At 37.9% G+C, this 22809-nt stretch overlaps 1 protein-coding gene across 1 annotated transcript in view; it reads left to right on the top strand.

Annotated features, from left to right (window-relative positions):
• The window catches only part of LOC101632219 (chromosome unknown open reading frame, human C1orf101), a 66503-nt gene that overhangs the window by 22721 nt on the left and 20973 nt on the right, over window positions 1-22809 (top strand). The window contains exons 10-19 of the mRNA XM_012730875.1: window positions 1260-1366; window positions 2395-2887; window positions 8035-8515; window positions 9398-9840; window positions 14113-14171; window positions 14552-14627; window positions 17544-17596; window positions 19379-19429; window positions 19801-19834; window positions 19904-19983. Coding sequence (XP_012586329.1) covers window positions 1260-1366; window positions 2395-2887; window positions 8035-8515; window positions 9398-9840; window positions 14113-14171; window positions 14552-14627; window positions 17544-17596; window positions 19379-19429; window positions 19801-19834; window positions 19904-19983 — 1877 coding nt within the window. The remainder of the gene's footprint in view (window positions 1-1259; window positions 1367-2394; window positions 2888-8034; window positions 8516-9397; window positions 9841-14112; window positions 14172-14551; window positions 14628-17543; window positions 17597-19378; window positions 19430-19800; window positions 19835-19903; window positions 19984-22809) is intronic.

Here is a 22809-nt window from a genome sequence, read left to right as displayed (position 1 = left end):
AATCAGTCGGCGTCTCCAGGATGCTGGTGTTGAACAGGCTAACTCCTAACAAGGGTGCACGCTTCATGCTGGGCAGGGCCCCTGGCAGAGCTGGCAGGACTCCGTGGAGGAGGAGGGATTATCCCTCCTGGCAGACTAGCACAGTTCCTGCCTTACTGTTTCTGTTTTTCTTACTCTTTCTGATGGTTTTGGTCTTTCCTTCCTAACAAGACACCCGTCCTCACGCACCCAGCTCCATCCCAGATATGGCTGCTCCCTTCAGACACCTACCTCCAGTACCTGTAAGGGAAACCATGACTCGAAGATTCTGTCCCTTCGTGATGTTACCATTTTTTGGCCTCGCTTTCCTTTCTATCATCATGGATATATATATATATACATATATATATATATATATAATTTTTTGGCCTCGCTTTCCTTTCTATCATCATGGACTATCATATTTTATATATATATACATATATATATACACATATATATATGTATATATATATATAATGTACATATTATATTGTAGTTAATATTTTTGTGTTGATATTACTCTTTGTTACACTAAGAATGCTTCATTGCTTTTCTTTCTCACAGGTATGGGGTAGTTGTATTTATAATTCTGAATAGTAAAAAAGATTTTCAGAAACAAAATTATCAATTGTTTATTAAGTAGTTACAGGGAAACATATTTCTTTATCAAAATCATTAAACATGTGGCCCTCCCTGGTGGCGCAGCGGGTTAAAGCGCAGCACTAAGAAGCTAAAGCCCCTGCAGCATGAGTTCAATCCCTGCCCAGAGTGACCCAAAGGGTGCGGCAGACCTCTCCTGACCGGCCCGCTGCTCCCCTCAGCAGTGTGTTTCAGTCCATCTGCCTGTTCTGCTCCCCGCTCTGTTTCAAATGACTCCTCTCACTCCCCTCTGACCTATCCCAAGTTCTTGTATGCATAATAAATAATTTTTAAAGATAAATTTTTTTAAATAACAGTAATTTTTAAAACTCCATTTTATAGTCACTAAGATCAAAGCTAAGGTAACTATTAAAAAAAAAACAGTCTCAATTCATTCAGTATTTCCAGTTCATTCAATATTCTGACTATACATAGTATTTTTGATAATTTGGGGAGAAAGGTCTGGTGAATAAATATGAATCTTGAAAATTTATAAATGTAGATAATATCTTAATTAAATGATAAGCTAAGTATATCACCATAATTTCAGAATAGTTCTGGCTACAGAAAAAGTAAAAGGAGAATTTTTTTTTTTACAGTATTCCACTCTATTGAGCAAGCTGTTGGCCTCTTTGGGACAGAAACCTATCATTCATACGATTCTGAAGAACAAATACTATTTTGCACATACGATAATGGATCCTGGGTAATCAAATTTTAATTTCAAACATGGAGCTCATCTTTACAATTTAATGAAATAAAGACCAGAGACCTAAAGTAAAAGATTTTAGAATCCTGATGGAATTTCATAAAATATCTCTGTTATTTCCAAATAACTAGTTTCATGATTCACAAAGAAGTTGTGATTGAGTTATTTACTAGCTCAAAAAATGCCACTCAGCCTCCTCAGTTGCAATTTTATTATTTATTATGAATAACATTGTTATATAGTCCCTTCTAGGTATGGCAGTGATCTCAATCTAGCCCCCATCATGAATGACAGCAAGACATGTGACTAGCTCAAGGTATAGTTTCCCGACTGGAACAGTGAGGGACCGTAGCATGATGTAATAATTGCTCGCAGAACATACATACACACCACCTGTTGGTGGCTTATCAGTTGGTTTGGAAGGTCTCTCTTAGTACATGGAGCACCTATGTGTGTGGCAGGCACTTATAGCTAAATGATACAATTTCTGTTCTCAATGACCTTACAGTTCACGGGGAGATAAGTCAACAAATAGATGTTTCAAGGGAGGTGAGCCCAGGGTGCAGTGAAATACATAGAGTATGCACCAAGTAGAACTTGCAGGAAAGGTCATCAGGGAAGAGTTCCCCAAAGAGGTCAGATTGGTATTATTAAAGAGAAATAAAAGTTAATTAGGTGGAGTATTCCAAACAAGGATCAATCTATCCAGGGATCTTCAACAACTTAACCTGACCAAGCCAATGAAGTCTAAGTGCTACAGAGACATTCATTCACTTGAAGGGCTAAGAGTGTCATTCAGTGCCATTTTAACACAATCAGAATCTGGAGCTCAGATGGTGATTGTTTTCCTTTGACAAAAGAATGAGGAAGTGGTAGCAATTCAGGTATCCCTGGATTTGCTCTACCCAGGTTTCTTTAAAAAGAAACATTTTGAAACAGTACATGTCAGCATTTAATGTGAAAGATGGATGAGAGGAAAAAGAAAAGATCGTTTTATTCTTATCCTTTCTGTTTTCTTGTCTCAGGACCTGGTATATTACCATCCCGATGACAACAGATGATACACTCCTAGAGATTAAAGGCAAACAAGTGGCTTTACAAGATTGCTTTATTGCAGACTCCAATTTTCAGCTTACCTTTCCTTTGTTGACAATACCGGAAGTTTCTGGGTTTTTACCAGTCTGTTCACCACATGGTAGTCAGTTAATGGCAGACTGGGATGCTTGTTTCCTTTCTTCAGCTGTTGTGGTAGCTGATATGGAGACCTTTCAAACAAATGATTCATTCCGCTCTTGGACCAGAATCAGAGTGCCTCCAAATATGTTGACTGATGTAGAGAGGCACAGTGTGTCTGATGTGAGCCTCTCAGAGGATGGCATATTTTTTCTAATAACTAATATTCTTTTCCTAAAAAGTTCTTATGCATTTACAAGACTAGGAAGTAGTAATAATCTTCCTAATAATGGCATTATTGGCATCGCATCAAGAAGATGGTGTTGGATTAACTATTTACTCAAGGTTAGTAAAAGATATTCATATTACACATTTACTGTACCATTTTATCAGTGATACGTTAGAGAATAGAGCTTATTGTAGATTTATTTTTTATAATTGTAAATAGCTTTATCTTCCTAAATTAACTGCTCAGCGATCTCAGTTAAGCAATGAACCTCCAACTGAGAATAAAGTGGATAAAATGGGTCATAAAGTCTTATTAAGAGAGTTTTGGTGTACTTTGACATGAATAAAAAAACTCCCAAATTGTTTTGCTTAAACAAAGTCTGTGCTCTCAAAAATGAATTAATGCTTTCATTTCTGACAATAGAGTGAGTAAGATATTCCGAAACCATCTCACTGAAAAATCTTGGAAAGCTGCATGGAATGGAAATCTTTTTAGACATATGGCAATACGGACAATCACCAAAGGAAGCAGGAGTTCTAGAACATTCGTCCAGAGGCATAAACTCCAAAATCTCAGCTGCCCTAAGTTCATGTGCTTTACGCCTCTAGTGCTTGGGATAATTTTTTACATACCAGAAGAGCCTTCAGTATTTTCCAACATAATTAAGTCTATCTCAGTTTTAACTCTTAAGAAGAGAGAAAAAAGTGTCTTTAGAATTCATGACCACAAGTTAACCTACCAGCTCTTTGGGACTCAAATTCACAGTACCTTTTACTGCTTCAAAACGACATTAAGTCTAGCTGCATATAACAAACACAAATCCTTTCTAGAGAAAAATACCTTCCAGTCATACTTTGAAAATCCTGTACAAATAACTTTCTAAGTGAATCATATTCCAAAATGGCAAAACACATGAAAATACAAGCTACCGAGGAAGTCAACAGAAAGAACAAATAGCAGAATCATCCCTCCAAGATCATTATGTATCAGAATTGAAAGAAAGTAAAACATGTTTAACATGTTTAAATAAATGAAAATGTAAGAATAAAGAAGGCTATCAAAGCAGTTAGTAAAACTGAAAAGCAAGGAAGTCATTTCTATAAGACGAAGTGTAATCCTAGAAAGGTGAGTGGCTCAGAGAGACCATAAGTATCATCAAAGTAAACCGCATTGTAATCTGTGTGTCATCACAAAGACTTCTGTTTTTTGTCATAAATCTTTCATATATAATTACATTTTGTTCAGATGTGGACAATGCTTAAAAATTATATATGTTCAAATATTAAATTTTATTGACAATCTTAAATGAAACTAATACTTGAAATGTAAAATTCAGCAGATGGCTTAAATGAATTGGATACCACAACAGTAACTAATGCACTAAAATTCATATAGGATGAAATGAAACAAGATGAAAGCCTAAGAAAAAGAAGTGAAAAGCAAAACAAGAATAAAGGCTAACAAGGGGTAAAGGGAAGCCTGGAAACGAGACGATCCAACATATCTGACCAAAATTCCAAATGGAAAAGCCATGAGAAAAGTTTTCAGACATAAAGATGTCAATACTTAATCCAGAAATACTTTCCCATTGATTCGAAAACACACCCAACTAACCCTTTGAACAGAGAATAGCTTAAGGGGAATTAGCGATCATTTTAGACAGAAAGAACTAAAAATAGAACATTAAAACTATCATCATTGGCCCTCCCTGGTGGTGCAGCGGGTTAAAGCACAGCACTAAGAAGCTAAAGCCACTTCAGCCTGAGTTCTATTCCCACCTGCCCCAGAGGTGACCACAGGGCGTGGCAGACCTCTCCTGACCCGCCCGCTGCTCCCCTCAGCAGTGTACTTCGTCGATCTGCCTGTTCTGCTCCCCACTCTGTCTCTGGTGAAGCCTCTCGCCTCCCCTGAGCCTCTGGCCTGTACCCCAGTTCTGTATGTACAAATAAATAAATCTTTAAAAAAAAAAAACTATCATCAAAACTGATAGAATTGAAATAAGAAATGGATAAATCCATGATTACAAATGAAGACAGACTAACAGAAAATAGGTAAGAACATGGAAGAACTCAACAACCAACTGAACCGAACCGATACTTCTAGAACATTCTACCCCAAAACACATTCTTGGCAAGTGTTGGTGGAACACTTACCAAAATATACCATATGGGTAAGTGATAAACAAACCTTGACAATTTTAAAAGAAAGCAAATCATATAAAATATGGTCTCTTAACAAAACAGGTGTTATTTAAAAATACTCAGGTTCTTAGAGATTAACCCACACATCTCTAAATAATTCATGTGTAAAATAAGATATCTTAAGGGACAATAGAAAATCTTCCAACTGAATAAAAATTAAATGTAACAATCAATTTTATACATTCCTGTGAAAGCAGTGGAGAAAATGCATAGCATTAAATACTTATAAAAGGAATTTCTAATTCAGATCAAGATGCGCTAAAAAAAATAGAGGTTATAATATTTGTTTTTCTACAGTAAACAATGACAAAGAATTTCAATGAAATAACTTTCAAGGTATCTTCAATTGAAATAAAAATACATCGTATGAAAAAACCTAATAAAATACTAAGTAAAATCAGAAAGCAGCTAAGGTAATATTAAATTTACTTAGAACAAAGAATATTATAAGGAATAAATAGCATCACCTACAGCAACAATTGAATTAATTCCAAGAACAGATAAAAATCATAAATGTTTATGAATCTAATGGCATAATTTTAAAATGCATGAAGTAAAATGTGAAACATGGGGAAAATAGAAAAAATTGTGTTACTAACAGGACAAATAGAAAATTAGTAAGGCTGTTGACTTGAACAACACTATCACCCTTCTAAATCAATTGGGATTTATAGACTATGTGACCCAACTTCAAATCCATATTCTTTTCAAATGCACATAGGCTTATGACCAAAATAAAACATTTTCTGGCCCATAAATTGAGTCTTAATGTGTTTAAAAGTTGTCACATCAAGTAGAGGGTGTTATCTGACAACATAATTAAATTTAATATCATAACAAAAAGATATCCACATATCAGGAAACAAACACATTTTGAAATAATTTGAGTCAAGACAAATGTAAACAAATCAGTTGAACACAAAGAAAATGAACTGAACATATCAAAATTGGTGGGATGATACTAAAGCAGAACTTAAAGGGAAATTTACTGTATCAGTCCCTTATACTAGGAAAGAAGTAATGTCTCAAATCACTGTAAGAAACTAGAAAAAAAGAAGTAAAACAAAAAAATAAGCTCAAGAAAGAAAATGGCCAAACAATCAAGAAGGGTTAAAAATACAAACATCAAAAAAGAAAGGCTTTGGGCAAATTAATGGCATAGAAAATGGAAAAACTGCAGAGAAACTCAATAAACAAAAAAACCCAGTTCTCTGAGAAGAGTAATACAATAGATTTTTTTTCATGTTACTGGTATACTTACTAGAGGAATTCAAAGGAAGAAAATATGCATACAGGATTAAGTAATTGGATTGTGTATCCTCAATAATATCAACTCTTTCCACAGCATGACACTTAAGTCATGAGGATGTGACCTGGGGAAGGCAGTCAGTCATGTGGGCAGACCATAAACAAACCACATTTTTATTTCTAGTGTGGGTCTTGGAAGCATGTGTTTCAGCCATTGCTTAGGAGGCTTGTTTTGGCATTCCAACAGAAGCTGAACACCAGAAAGATGACAGGTGAACAGTATTTGCTTCTAATTTACAGAGAATAAAAAGAACAACAAGAATTTCAAAAACAGAGTAGCTGTTCTTTGAAGAGCGAGGGCTGGCTCTGTTACATGCAGTGTGTGCAAGACTGAGGTCCTGGAATCTTTCCGGTGTGTGCGCGCGAGTGTGTCCAATTAACAACCTTGCCGAAAAATTTATGGTGTTGTCATGGGGGAAAGTTTGAAAGATGAATTAGCTGAACCTGCTCCTTTAGAGACAGTATTTCAATGCACAAATATGCCGACATATGTTGGTATATGTTCCTCCTTTATTACCACTTTGCTTTCTGGGGATAATTCTTGCCAGAGGGAGAATTTCTCTCAGCAATCATGTCTCCTTTCCAGTCTACGGTAACTGAGAAAACAGATTGCAGATGGAGTTCTCTCAACCTTTTGCCTCGCTTCCTAAACCCTCACATCTTAGGAGGGCTAATACTTGATATTTCGTAGAGGTCTTGGATATTTCAAGGAGAGTCTCTCAGTTCTCCTGCCTTGCCACAAGACTTTTGTTTGACTACACTCAAATGCTTAGTGAAGATCTGTAAAATAAAAAGACCGTGGGTGGGTGAAAACTCATGACTAGGGCTCCTTGGAGTTCCCATTTATCATGTTTATGATATATTCCTCTTCCCACACCTCTGCCGAGAAAAGAATAACTGTGGGTATTTCCTGTGAAAGAATCATTGTTTTCATTCTAATTCATTTCTACTTCAAGAATTGTTTTACAGTTATTTATAGCAATGTAAGCTCTAAGATTTTAAATTGAATTTTCAGTTGGTAAAATTACTTTTTACCTAAAACAGTTTCTTTCTTTGATTACCAATAATCTCTAGGAATTATAATTACTTGGGAAAGAGAAAAAGGTCAAATTTTAGACATAACGATCTCAGGGTAGTCTTCATCTCTAAGGGGCTGTGTACATGAAATGATACTTTTGATGTGTAAGGTGTTAAGTTATCTCTTTAATTTCATGTTTTACTATTCTTCTCGATTACTGTTATTAAACACTCAGGTCAAAGGACACTCCTGATCAGAATGGCTAAATATATAAGGAAAGAGAAGGCTGATGTTCTTTGAGGATTCAAAAGGGGAATCAAGATTAATATTTGCACAGATAGAAACAATACATAAAAGAAAAAATAACTATAACACTATATAGCTATGGCTATATGTAATATATTTCCAAATTACATACGTTTATACCCAAAGTATTATTCAGAAATTATTAAAATCAAGCCAGTTTACTTTGTTTCATTTTAAAAGTGGGTATAAATTAGAAGACTGTTAGCACTGTTCCTAAAATCAAAGACAAATTTTTAATATGTAAAAAAATGCATTTATTCTTCAGAACAATTCTATGAAGGAGGCAATATTATCTAGCTTTTTCAATGTCTATCATATATTTTATTTTTCAAATTAATGGCATGTGATTATTATAAATCCTTATTTGTTTCCTCACAATGTAGAATTTCTCCCCATAGGTGTGATCTAATTATTTTTTATTTTGTCCCAGGTTAAAGAAAAAAGAAGCAACATGGCCATCTGGACAAAACATGAACTTTATCTTGGATACAGTTTTCTTATATTTGTCAAAGTGGTGACCACTGATGAGCTAAAAAGCCATCTACATATAGCACCATCATCTACTCTGATTATACACAATGTGGAGTATACAGGACACCCTTTGGAAGTTGCCTTGTTACTAGAGTACTGTGATTCTACATGTACAAACCTCAAACAAATGATTCTGGTGATATATAATGAAGATACAACACACTTGATATGCAAAGACTTTACATTAAATATCAACGTTAAAAGTTCTTTAACGCCACATTTTACCTACTCAGCAATTCCAGAATTGATACTGTGGGACAAACATAGAGTCTACTATAGTTACAACAATCTCACAGATACTGGACTTTTGCAAACATCCCCAGGATTAGGGAACCTATCAGCATTATCACATGACAGCACTATTCATGATGTTTTTATAGGTGAGACATCCTTATTCTGCATTTATTCCAGATTCATAGTAGAAATTTATGATGTGTAACAATTTGAAACATAGGTTTTAACAAAGGAATACTTTTTAGTCATATAAAAATAGGTAGTTTTTCTTTCTACTAATGTTGACTATAATCTCATATAGCAACATGGGAAACTCAAACTCTTTGTCAGAAGGTCATTTTGGTTAATTAGCACACAGTAAGTAACTTATACATGCACTTTTCAGTGTGGGAGGTGATGTTGTTTTGTATTAGTTTTCTAAGTCTCTCTCAACAAATTGCCACAAGTTGTGTGGCTTAAAACAATAGACATTTCCTGTCTTACAGTTGTAGACACCAGAAGTTCACATTCCAGGTATTCACAATGCTATCGTCCCTTTCAAACCTGAAGGGGAAGCTTCTCTTGCCTTCCCCTAGCTACCAGAGGCTTGCTGGCAAACCTGGTATCGTCTGCATAGTGTTGTTGTTAGGCTGCATTTTCTCTGAATCTTCGCAAGCATTTTATTATCAGGACACCAGGGCCTACTCTGCTCCAGGTTGACATCATCTTAATTACTTACTTCTGCAGTTATCCTATGTCCAAATAAGTTCATGTTCTAGAATAATTCAAGGAGTTAAAACTTCAGCATGTCTTTTCAGAAAGGACACAATGTGACCTATAATCATTATTGTATAGTTAAATACATGAGGAAATCATTGAACCTTTCCAACCCTTGGTCTTCAATTCTAGAACACGGCCTGCCATGTTGGTTAGGGAAGGGAATATATAGAAAATGCTTAAAACAGTATTTGGCAGGTGATACACATTCCATGACAGTAGTTCTTCATAGCTCACTGTGGTTAACACGAGGTTGTATCTTTCTTTTACAGACTATTATGGAAATGTTGTGGTAAAAATGGAAAACAATATAATGTTTTATTTCAAAGTCCATATGAAAAACGCAGTCAAGCTACATCTGTGGACGAGCAGTATGACAAAGTCATTAGTGTCTTTGGACATGTCTGGCCAAGCATATCTCATATACGTTTTTCAAAATGGAACAGTACAACCTCAGGAGTATCCCTTAAAGCTTGAAGTGCAAAGTGCAACTACCAAGACAAAAGAAAAATGTCCCTATGTGGCATTTGAAAGTAATATTTCTCATACTTTCTACTTTTTGGACAAGGGAGACAAGCTGTCAATTTGGGCTGAAATAGTATATCCAGAAAATGTTGGTTTATATATTATTGTGGAAACATATGGCCCAAAAATATTAGAGAGGACAGATCAGATTTATTATGATATTGGCTTTGGGCATTGCACTAAAACCATGGTAAGTTAATTTTTTTTAATGTCTTCATTTAATTTTTAGTAAATGTAAAAGTATAGTAATATTTTCATTTTTTAAAGATTTATTTGTTTATGCACACATGCACTGGGTTACAGGTCAGAGGGGTGATGACTCACCAGAGACAGAGTGGGGAGCAGAGCAGGCAGATGGACGAAGTCCACTGCTGAGGGGAGCAGCGGGCGGGTCAGGGGAGGTCTGCCGCGCCCTGTGGTCACCTCCGGGGCAGGCAGGGATCGAACTCATGCTGAAGTGGCTTCAGCTTCTTAGTGCTGTGCTTTAGCCCGCTGCGCCACCAGGGAGGGCCCTTTCCTGACCCTTCTTTGGGTACCCTATTTTCCACCTATATGCAAAGCCATCTGGTATTTTTCTTTTTTTCCTTCTGCCTTCTTTTGCTTAACATAATCTCTTCCCAGCTCCATCCATGTTTCTGCAGATAGCATGAGCTTATCTTTGTTGATCACTGAAGAGCATTCCATTGTGGATCTATACAACATCTCCTTGATCTGTTCATCTGTTTGGGGGCACATAGGTTGTTTCCATATCTTAGCTATTTTAAATTTTGATTGATTTTTTAAATTTTCTTACATCATCATTAGCCCCACAGTTTCTCCCACCACTATATCACCTATGGACTATCAACATATTCCCCTGTGTTCATCCCTTTCCTGTTTGCCCACCTCTCACCCCCTCCTCTGTGCTACACCTCAGAGCTATGACCAGCTTGCTAGTTTTGTCTTTTTCTTGATTTTTTTTTTTTTTGGTTTCTCTATATTATCTGTATGTGAAACCATGCACACATCTTAGTTATTGAACATAGTGCTGCTATAACATAGGAAGACAGGCTCCCTTTCTAATTAGTGTTTTTGTGTCTTTTGGGTAGATTCCTAGATGTGGAATCTTGCTGGGTCACTTGGAAGCCCCATTTTGAGTATTTGAGGGTCCTCCACAGAGCTTCCCCTTGGGGGTGGGCATGTTTGCACTCCCACCTGTCATGTAAGAGTCCCTTCTTCTCCATATCCTCGCCAATATTTGTTATTGCCAGTTTTTTTGTTTGTATGTTTGGTTTTTGTTCTTTAATATGGATCATTCTCACAAGTTTGAGTTGCCAGCTCGTGTATTTCTTCTCTGGAGAAGTACCTTTTTAGAGCTTCTGCCGATTTTTGACTGGGATCGTTTGCTTTGTTTTTGCTGAGTTGTGTAAACTCTGCATAGATCTTTGACATCAGTCCCTGACTGCATATACGGGATGCAAACATTTTCTCCCAATGTGTGGATTGTCTCTTCATTTTGGTTATTGTCTCTTCTGTTCTACAGAGCTTTTTTCTGTTTGTGTAATCCCAGGTGTTTACCTTCTCCTTTACTTCCTTTGCTTCTGAAGATGAATCCTCAACGATATTTCCGTGTGTCGTGCAATGCTTTTCCCTCTTTTCTTCCATATATTTTATATTTCAGATCTTACAGTCAAGTGTTTTATCCAATTTGAGTTTGTATGTGGTATGAAGCTGTAACCTAGCTTCATTCTTTTGCATATGGCAGTTTATTTCCCCAGCACCATTTATTGAAGAGATTTTCTTATTCTAGTGTATATTATTAGCTCCTTTGTCATAGATTAATTGACCATATATATATATGTAACTTTATTTCTGGGTTTTTAATATTATCCCACTGTCCTGTTATCTGTTTTCCCCCCAATACCATGATGTTTTATTATTATAGCTTTTTAATATACTTTAACATATAATAGCATAATATACCTCCTTTCTTCCTACTTCATTTAAGTGAGTTTGGCTATTTGTGGTTTCTTTTTTGTGATTCCATGTGAACTTCAGTAGTTTGTTCTATTCTTTAAGGAATGCCATTGAGGTTTTTTATTATTTTATTTTGTATATATTTTACATCATTCTTCCTTTTTGTGCAGTGCATGTCTTCTCCTTGCAGGTGTAGTCCTCATAAGATTCCCACTACCACCAAATCACCCCTGCACCATCACCATGGTCCCTTGTGCTCTTCTCTCCCCTGTTTTGACCCCCTCCCTCCCCTTCCTCTGCAGCACCTTTGATTAAAGTTGCCTGTTAATTTTTTTTTACTTATAATACATTGAGATTTTTTTTTAAGATTTATTTATTTGTGCATACAGAACTGGGATACAGGCCAGAGGCTCAGGGGCTTCACCAGAGACAAAGCAGGGAGCAGAACAGGCAGATGGATGAAGCACACTGCTTAGGGGAGCAGCGGGTGGGTCAGGAGAGGTCTGCCGAGCCCTATGGTCACCTCCAGGGCAGGCAGGGATCGAACTCATGGGGATGTGGCTTTAGCTTCTTAGTGCTGTGCTTTAACCCATTGCACCACCAGGAAGGGCCCTATACATTGAGGTTTTTATTGGAATTGCATTCAATCTGTAAATTTCTTTTGGTGGGTGGCCATTTTGGTAATATGAATTGTTCCAATTCATGAGCAGAGACTGTCTTTCCATTCTTTGGCTTCTTCTATTTCCTTTAACAATGTTTTATAATTTTCTTTGTATAGTTCTGTCACCACCTTTGTTAAGTTTATTCCAGGAATTAATGGGGGTGGAGGGGAACTACAATTGTGAATAGGATGATTATCTTAATTTCTTCCTCTTCAGACTGATTGTTTGTATATAGAAAGGCTATTGCTCTTTGTTTTTTGATTTTGTGACTTGTACTTTACTAAATTGGCTTATTGTTTTCATTAGTTTTTCCATGTGGTTTTAGGGTATTGACTATATATTATCATATCACCTGCAAATAATTATTTATACTTTACCTGTTGAATTCCGTGTATGTCTTTCTCTTGCCTAATTGCTCTAGCTAGGACTTTTAATAAAGCGTGGAAAGGCAGTGGTAAGAGTGGATATCCTTGTCTTGTCCCAGACCTCAAAGGAAAGTCTTTTAGCTTTATACTGTTAAGAATTATGTTAGCTGTAGGTTTGTCATATATGGCTTTCATTATGTTATGGTATGTTCCTTTTATCCCATATGGTTTTATTTTTATTTTTATTGATGTTTGAATCACCTAATTGATTTTTGGATGTGAAACTAGACTTGAATAGCTGGAGTAAATCCATCTCAGTCATGTTGAAATACACTTTTGATGCTGTGTTGAATGCGTTGGCTAAAACTTTTTTGAATATTTTTGTGTCTGTGTTCATTAGGGAAATCGGTCTGTAATTTGTGTGTGTGCTGTTTTTTGTTTTGGTATTTGTGTAATATTAGCTTCACATAACTTTGTAGGATAGGCACCAGATCATCTCTGAGTATTTGGTAGAAATCATTTGTGAAACCATCAGGTCTGGGGCTTTTATTTTAGGGGAGGGTTTTGATTACCGTTTCAACTTTGCTGTTTTTCATTTGTTTGTTTAGATTTTCTGTTTTTCTTTATTCAGTTTTGGATGATTGTATAGTTCTATGAAGTTGTCTATCTCATCTAGATTATTGAATTTGTTTGCACAGTGATGTTCATAGTAATCTCTATCCTCTGGATTTCTGCTGTATCTGCCTGTGTCTTCTTTTGGGTTACTGTTTGCTTGTAAAATTGTCGACCAACCATTTTCTTACAGCCTATGTTCACTTTACCGCTCAGGTATGTTTCCAGGAGGATTTTGTTTTCTAACCTAGCATGTTCCTCTTTGTCTTTTTATTGATGGGTTTAGCTCATTAATGTTTAGGGTGACTGTGGAAGTCTTTCATTTTCATTTTGTTCATTGTTTTGAGGTTCTGTTCAGCACCTTGATCATTTCTCTCTGTTCGTTCCTTTGTTGGTTTAGATTTCAAGGCTTCTTGTAATATTTCTTGGCGTGCAGGTTTAGTAGACATGAAGTTCTGAAGATTTTGTCTGTCAGAAAGGTCCTTACTTTCCCTCATAGAGGATGAACAACTTTGCAGGATAAAGTATTTTCAGCTGACATTTTTTTTTTGTCTTAGGGTTTTTTAATATATTCTTCCATTCTCTTCTTGTTCGTTGTGATTCTTTAGAGAAGTCTGATGTCAACCTGACTGGTTTTCCTCTATAGGTATTTGTCTCTCTGACTTTGTCAGTATTTTTCTTTTTTCTTTTTTTGTCTCAAACTCTGTTATGTGCCTTGCTGTAGTTTTCCTTTCATTCTAATAGATAAATTGGAAAAGTGTTACTGCATCATTTTTACCTAAAAAAGATTTAAATCTCTTGAAAGTAAACTTTGTTCCAATACCTAATTTTCCTGCTCTACATAAACTGTTTTATTTTCTTTTTCAGACAATAACATTTTCTCACAATTTAAATTACGAGGCAGTAGATAATTACTTCAAATTGCAGTGAGTATCACTTTTAAAATAACCTACCCAGGATTAGATATGCAATCCAAGTTACTTTTTTTAATTTAATTTTTTTTTTTTTTTATTTAATGTAAGTGGTCCACAGTAGAGCCCCCTGAAGGTGTTAATGAAATGGGCAGGTGGAAGTACTGGTGAATGTCCCTTTCCCATGGCTGACCCTCTACTGGCCATATGCATGCAGTGGGGGTGGCTTTTAGTTCTGCGCACAGTATACAGCTGCGCTGGGAGAAAGAGCAGGCAGCCTCGACCGCATCACTTTCCTTATGGAGGACTCAGACATGTCACGCGCTCTAGAGGAAGGCAGAGTTAGCCGTTGCCCTTGCGGTCCTATAACCACCTATCTGTGTTGGTTTTCCTAGAGATGAGAACACAGGACTTATACTTGTACAGGTCAGACCTAGCGAAAATGGAAAAACATGTCCAACAACCCAAAAGGTAAGTGACATGGGTAAAACATAAACAAATCCCCTTCCGTAATACACAGACAGTAAATAAATGGCATGTTTTATGTTCCTACAATACCACCCCTATCTCGTCGGCAATGTTCTGTAAATGTTTCACTACAGAGAAACATTTAATTTGGAAACTGAAGATCAGATTTTTACCCTCAGTGAGCTTACCGTCTAAAGGAAGATAGGTAAACCCATACAAAAATGTAAAATGATTAGTTTTTGAAGCTGAACCTGCATAAAAGAAAACAGAAATTAATAAGAACTGGAATTAGATATGGTTTGTCATGGGAGATTGCCAGTCCAGTCTATATTTGCCTTCCTTTATTAAAAAAAAAACAATGATTTCCTCGTTCAAAACCAAAAAGTTGCATGATTATATTTTAGTGTCTTTGCTAAGAAACGAGAGTTGCATAGCTGACAAAAGAGAGTTCCTTCCCCAAGGGTAAACATAAGCTAGTTTAAGAGAATGTGGGATACACAGTGACCAAACAAGCCAGAGGAAGAGAGAACAGTCTTGACTGGGAGAGAAAGGTGAAAAGACAACGCATGCGATGGCTATTGAAGGCACAAGTTAATCGGGCGGATGCAAATGACAATCCAGGAAGAAGCAGAAACGAAATCACAGCAACATGAATGAGCAGCAGGGTAACCACAAGTGTTAGGAAATGTAATGCAAATTCGCAAGCATCACCATCTGCTTTTAATCTTTGTTCCACCCTGAGAGACAACTCCACTCTCACTCTGCCTTCCTTCTTAGCCGAACTAATAGTGACTTTGCCCAGCCCAGGCACGACACAACGAACAGCCAGTGAAGAACTGGGCATTAGCCAGGCATGCTCCCTGCCCTGCGGGCCTGAGGAACTTATGCCTAGGGCAAGTTCCTGGACTGCCGGGGGAGCCCTGGACTGAAGCAGAGTGACCCACACCTGAGCGCTGTTGAACAGTGCTGCTTCCCCGGGACATTGCCTGCAGGTGCAAGCCCGTCACTCTCTCTTCTGCCTCCCATGCCAGCTACCAGCTTAACCTGTAGAGAAAGCAAGAAATAGCACCCTAATGAGATCCTCCCCCAACCGAGGCCTGTTTTTCCTATCTTCAGTTGCTACCCTCAACCTGATGCAATATAGAACTCCTTCCTGAATATCGTGGTGCTCTTCCATTCCTTTTTCTGACTAATCAATACATTAATTAGGGGACACCATTAACCCTTCTCTGCCCTGAGCTCAGATTCAAACGGCTTAGGCATGGCCCACTGGGGCCAGCAGGTTTAGCTAGAGCCTAACTGGACGTCCGTGGAACATGGCTCTGTATATGTCCCGAGCTGGACTCTATGTCTCCACAGTAGTTATCTGATAGGTTTACTGGTGGGTAGGGGAACAAGAAGTTCCACCATGTACTGAGTTGCACAAGTTATTAAACTCTCTAAGTCTCAGTGGCCTCACTCACACAAGTGAGTTATAGCCTCTCTGTCACTCTATGTACCTACCCCGTTGCAAGTATAAATTGATAAACTTTATACAAAGTGCCCCAAAGAGAGTCTGCCACAGAGTGATTGTTGTCATTACTGTTTTCTTCCTTCTGTTTCTTCCTGGAACACCCAAAGACAGACCGTTAAAGTCCAGGCACTACTCTGCCCATTGCAGGCATTTCATATTGACTCACCCACTGAAATGTAATGAAGAAATACATATGTACTCGCCTTTTAGGTAACAGGAAAATGTGGCTTTGTTGAGATAGTATCTATAGCTCTTCAACAAATACAAAACCTGTATATCTGTACGAAGTATGCTCTTGGCCATCGGGATCCTTCTTTGCTTGTTACTGCTACCAGTAACAAGTCCTGGGAAGAAAAGGGTCGGGTTGACCCTAGGCAGCAGGCGCCCTAGAGGATAGCTTATTTCTGCTTCCCACACACTGTACCCACATCTCCTTTCAACATCTATGTGCAGGTCAACTCTTATTTTAGTCCTAGATTGGTTGTTGATTCTAAAAGTGGTCTCAGACTGGAAGAAAAGGGATATTGGATATTACGTAGAAACTCAACAAAAGTTCCTGACTGAGTCACTTGAGAAGCCCAGTTAGCCTTGTATGGAAAATCTAGTAAAGAAAAAGGGTGGGTCCATGTTTCTGAGTACAATTGTTGAGAAAACAGATGTAACGATAGTGGACCACAGGACAGCCCCAGTGGGTAGGGCTGTTGAGAGGACCAGCCAGTCTTAACAGGTGAGAGCAGGAAATAAAATCCATGAAGTCTTGTGTAGAGTAAGCCTTTCAAACAGACACTCGAAGGTCTCGGTTTAACGAACACATGTTTAAATGCATTAAGCTTGGCTGAGCGTTGTCTGTCCTTCTGATCGCCAAGTCCTCTTCAGGTAAGGAGTACTCAGTTTCCTAGATTTATTTTGTAGACACACATGACATGTTCCAGACAGAATGCAGGTATTCAGATTCCACTTAGAAACCCAGGATGGGAAGGGGTAGACAAAAGTAAGTAAGATGTGCTTATGTCAGCTAGAAATAGTCAAGTCAGTATAGGACTTTGACTAATGGAAATAAAAAAAAGTTGTGTTTTTTTTTTTAATTAAAACATAGCTGGATCTTTTACACAAACTTGACAGCTGAGACAGGCGTGTGGAGAGTTGATAGCCTCCGTTGGAGAGGTGCTAGGGAAAACGTGAGGTTGAATCGGCCCTCTGAGGTACTCAAGAAAGCAGGTCTTGTCAGCAGTAGGGTTGAACCCAAGCAAGGACAAAGAGAAGGGTAATCAAACAAAGAGGACAAAGGTACAAAGCACAAAATTCTCCATCGAAAGCTTTCAAGTCTAAATTGCTTCTAGCCTAGTAATAGTTTAGTTGATGTGAATCAGAACAGCTGAACTTACGCCTAAACTACCTCATTTCAGGTATTCCAAATAGCCGTTGGCTGTGACACTACGAAATACATTGCGATCAAAGGGCAAGTATATTTGACCTGACTTTTAAATAGTAATAACGACATTTATGGAACGTTTCCTATTACCAAGCCCTGCTTTCATCTAATAAGTTAAATGAACCCGGGCCCTCCCTGGTGGTGCAACGGGTAAGAACACAGCATTGTGAAGCTGGCTGCAGCCGCTTCAATGCAAGTTCGATCCCCGCCCTAGAGGTGACCCCAGGGCGCGGCAGACCTCTCCTGACCCGCCCACTGCTCCCCTCAGCTGTACTTCGTCAGTTGGCCTGTTCTGCTCCTCACTCTGTCTCTAGAGAAGCCTCTCATCACCCCTGCACCTCTGGCTTGTACCCCAGTTCTGTGTGCATTAAAAAAAAAAAAGTTAACCCCTGTGGTGAAGCCATTGTGCTATTGTGACTCTAGTTCGCATTGACAGCGGCACCATGTTATGTCGCCTGCCCGGTATCACGAAGTGATCAAGTACCGGAGGGAGGGGCTGAGCCCAGCCTTGCTCTTGAGTCTGCGCTGATGGTCTGATATCTACTGCTGCCCTCAAAACGTCACGCCCCTGACCAACAATTTATTATTGTCTCTTAAGGTGTGTGAGATAACTGGGCTCTCAAGAAGCTGTGGTCAGATGGCAGTTAGGGTGTGGTCACACTGTGACAGAAGCAAGTGGACTTATAAGATGGCGCCTCAGGAGGGGTGGGTAAGGTGCTGGAGTTGCCTGTCCTCACTGTGTCTCCACACAGCCGCTCAGTGTGGGTAGCTCAGCTTTCTCACAGCTCACAGGTTCACAATCTCTGGATTTCAGCTTACACAGCAGCTGCCTTCACCCCACATGAGCCAAAAAAAAAAAAAAAACACTCAAGAGGCGTAAATTTTCAGGTCTCCCTGGTGATGGCACAGGGGTTATGTTTTGTGCTATCAAGCCATGGTCAGCCCCTGCAGCTGGAGTTCGATCCCAGCCAGGGAGTGACCCACGTGGCACAGCAGACCTCTCCTGTCTCCCTGCTGAACCCTCAGCAGTGGGATACACTGATGAGGGGAATGCTTAAAATAGTTTACATCTTGATGGGCTCAGGATGTGTACACTAAACTTGTCACAGTCTCTCAAGGTGACCTCGGTGTTTCAGTTAATTCTACCATCAGAGTTGCCAATGAAGGAAGATGTTTGTTTGGGTAAAATTTGCGTTTTAGATGGGAGGTAGCCTAGACTTTCAATAATCTATCTAAATACAGTGTCAATAATCAATCTAAACACAGTGGTAACAAGGGTCACTGCTGGGTTGCAGAAGTAGAAACAAGTACTATATAGCCACACAGCTCCCCCAAAACCTCTATTATCACAAACACAACGATAGCCTTCATTATGCATAAACTCTAACTAGTGATTATGTAATTTTTAAGATATCACCTTACCTGCACAACTATACCAATTAGAAATAGGGTTTTATAAAATATATGTGTGTGTGTGTGTGTATACAAAAATATGTGTGTGTGTGTGTGGAATGAAACAACCCAAGAAATTGGTCTTCCTGTTCATAGATTTTCTTACACTTCTCACATCTATTGAAAAATATAAGATAAATCAGTAGATTTCAACTCCTTGTATTTTCAAAAACATCTGAGAAACTAATTTTTAAAAATAGAAATGCTTTGGTAATGTATCAATCCCAGAGTTTCTAATTCACTATGTGATGATACAGTGATACTCCCAGGTTTGAGAATACTGCATTAAATTACTAAATTTTTGTGAAACTATAGAAGGATTGATACTATAGCTTCATTTTATCTTGCTTTTCATAGATTTAAAAATGAAGGATGTCTTCAGCGTGATCTGTTTTACATTATTGAAAAGTAAGAAATAGTTTTAAACATAAGCGTTGAGCTTTCTGTTAGTGTATTGTACCAATAATTTAGAATCAGTATTTATTCTTTTTCATGTTAATCATTTATAATAGATTAATTCACTGCTATAAATTTACCTCTAAGCATTGATTTTGCTGACTTTTCATTTCCATTTAATTACATTTTAAAAACTTAAGATTCCTTCTTTGACCCATGTGTTATTTTCAAGTCTGTAGTCAAATCTCCATATATATTTGGAGTATTTTGTAATTATGGCCTCTATTTGACTTTTGCAATACTGCCATGCCCAGGCAAAGTTAGGTTTTTAGTACTGCAATTTAAAAATAAGAAAGATGAATAATGAAAATTTCTTTTTTTAGGTCATATCTGAGGCATGAGCCACACAAAAACTTGGTAAGAAAATTATAATTTTGTCAATGGGTCAAACATAAAAATTAACCAAAGCAGTTTTTCCTCTTCTAGAGAGTGAAATATGACTGGAATAAATATGGCTGCCCGCTGAAACTTGATTTCAGAAAAATGTTTCATCCTGTGCTTCAATTGTAAGTACATTCTCACTAAAAAAAAAAAATTTTTTATGGTGCCATGTTTTACAGCCTTGTTAGTGTTTTTCCAGTCAAGGGTTTTCCTCCCTCCTCAGGTATAACCACTAAACACTCTCACCACCAAAGCCCATCATCTTTCACCGTGGTCCACTGTTCTTCTTCCCCCAATCTCCATTCTCATGTCTCCCCCTTTCCTCTGCTGCTGGATATCTCAGATCCATGGTCAACTTTCAAGGGTTGCTTTTGTTTTTTGTTTGTTTCCCCCCGGGCTCAGTAAAGACTTTTTAAACATAATATATTTATTGCTATTGAAGTACCATTGTTTTACATACTGATGTTTCAAAATTATAGGATTTCCCCCATCAAGTATAGTCACCATAGCACTCCTGCCACCAAAGTATTCATAGTACTCCACCACAGTCCATAGTCTCTCTCTCCCCACCCACCCCTGGCCCTTCTCCTATGAAAGCCATAGATCTATAGCCAGCATTCAAGGGGTGGTTTTAAAGCTCTGATATTTAGCTTTTTCCTTCTGACTGATTATACTTAGCATAATCCCTTCCACCTCCATCCATGTTTCTCCAAATAACACGTATTTATCCTTTTGACCACTGAGTAATATTCCACCACTTCTTTATCTACTCATCTGTTTGGGGGCACTTAGATTGTTTTGGTATCTTAGCTATTGTAAACAATGCTGGTGTGCAGGTTTCTTCTTGAATCAGTGCTTATGCATTCTTTGGGTAGATACCTAGGAATGGAGTTGCTGGATTTGCATGGCAGATCCATTATTAGTCTCTAGAGAAAACTCCACATTGTTTTCTGTAGGGGCAGAGCCAAACGGCATTCCTATCAACAGTGTAGGAGAGTTCCTTTTTCTTCACACACTCACTGTACCTGTTTCTGGGCTTTTGGGATTTTGGATCTGGGTTGTTTTTGTTTTGTTTTGTTTTTTTAAGATTTATTTATTCATATAGAACTGGGGTACAGGCCAGAGATGCGGGGCGTGAGAGGATTCACCAGAGACAGAGTGGGGAGCAGAACAGGCAGATCTACAAAGTACACTGCTGAGGGGAGCAGCAGGCGGGCCAGGAGAGGTCTGCTGCGCCATGTGGTCACCTCCGGGGCAGGCGGGGATCGAACTCATGAGGAATTGGGTTAAGCTTCTTAGTGCTGTGCCACCAGGGAGGGCGAATCTGGGTTATTTTTACTGAGGTATGTGGTCATATCTCATTGTGGTTTTGATTTGCTTTTTTCTAGTGATAAGTGATTGTGAACATTTTTGTCACGGCCTGTTGGACATCTGGCCTTTTTGGAGAGGTATTTGGCTCTCCTGTCCTTCTCTTGATTGGATGACTTTGTTTCCTTTTGTTGAGTTGTACGAGTTCTTTGTGGATTTGATATTAGATGTTTGGTATGACTATTTTCTCTCCACTCAATAGCTTTTTAGTTTTGATATTGTTCCAATTTTTTAAAGTTATTTTGTTTTCCTTGCTGCTCAGAATGAAACTGCAACGCTATCTCTGAAATTATGTCAAGAAATATGTTTGCCTGTGTTTTTTTTCCCCCTATGTGTTGTATTGCTTCAAGTCTTACATCCAAATTTGATCTCCTTTGAGTTGATCTTTGTATATGTGTGAGACAGTGGTCTGGTTTCACGTCTTTGCATGTAGCAGTCCAGTTTCCCATCACCTTTTACTGAAGACATCTCCCTTACTCTAGTTAGTGTATATTTACTACTCCTTGTCACAAATTAGCTGTCCCTAGATCTGTGGGTTTATTTCTGGGCTCTCAATTCAATGGAATTGGTTTGTGTATCTGTTTTTTGTTCCAATATCATGCTGTTTTAATTACTTGGCTTTACAGTGTAGTGTGAAGTCTAGAAATATAATCCCACCATATTCCCCCTTTTTTTTTATCAGGAGAGCTTTGACTATTCAAGTTCTTTTGAGGTTTTATATGAATTTCATTAATGTTTGTTCCATTTGTTTTAATACACTTGAAATTTTTTTTATACAATATAGTAATTTATTTTTACACTTGAAATTTGTATTGGGTAGTTTGACAGGGTATGGGGTCTGGCGTGGTTGGTTTATATATGAAATGCACACCTAAGAGAGTTGTTTGCTTTCTCTAGGAATTAATTCATCTAGGAGGAGCAGTCTCTTCAGGGTCAGCACAGCCCCAGATATGAAATCATCACAATATAGAAAAGAGACATCATTAATAAAATTGGCTATCCTTAGAGGTTACACAGGACTGAAAACATACATGTCTAGTGGATCAACACAGAGGTCTCTCATTCCCAATTTCAAAAGCAGAACTGCCAGAGTAGAGAAGTTACAGGTTAAAGGAAAATTTATTGCCTACCAGTGACTTTCCTGAATTTCTCAGGTTTGACAGTATTATATGTTATATTAATGAAAATAATTCATGCTTAAATAGGCAAGCATTTTTGTAATATATCCTTAGTGGAATAAGTAAAACTATCAAAGATCATTGTAAGCCCAGAAACTATGTATCGTTTAGATAAGAAATTTATCCTTATGCCACTAGATGACACTGTAGCTTATTGCTTTTGTGAGTGCAAAAGATGCCAGTTTACAGAGTTCAATTAAGACTTTTTAATTAAATATACATATGCCTTCGCAATTACTTCTTAATTAAAGAATTTAACCCCTTTCAGAAGATGCAGTCAAACATACGCACCTTCCGCAGATCCATAAATGAGAGCATTGTTATAACCTGACCTCAAGCCCAGAAATTTGCATACCAAGTGTGTGTGTGCTCATACACAGGTGGGCATTTTCCTCTGGTAAGGGT

Source organism: Condylura cristata, unplaced genomic scaffold, assembly GCF_000260355.1.
Source record: "Condylura cristata isolate star-nosed mole 26May11 unplaced genomic scaffold, ConCri1.0 scaffold00029, whole genome shotgun sequence".
Lineage (NCBI taxonomy): Eukaryota > Metazoa > Chordata > Mammalia > Eulipotyphla > Talpidae > Condylura > Condylura cristata.
The sequence above is the reverse complement of the archived record's forward strand: the minus strand, read 5'-3'. Positions and strand labels throughout refer to the sequence as shown.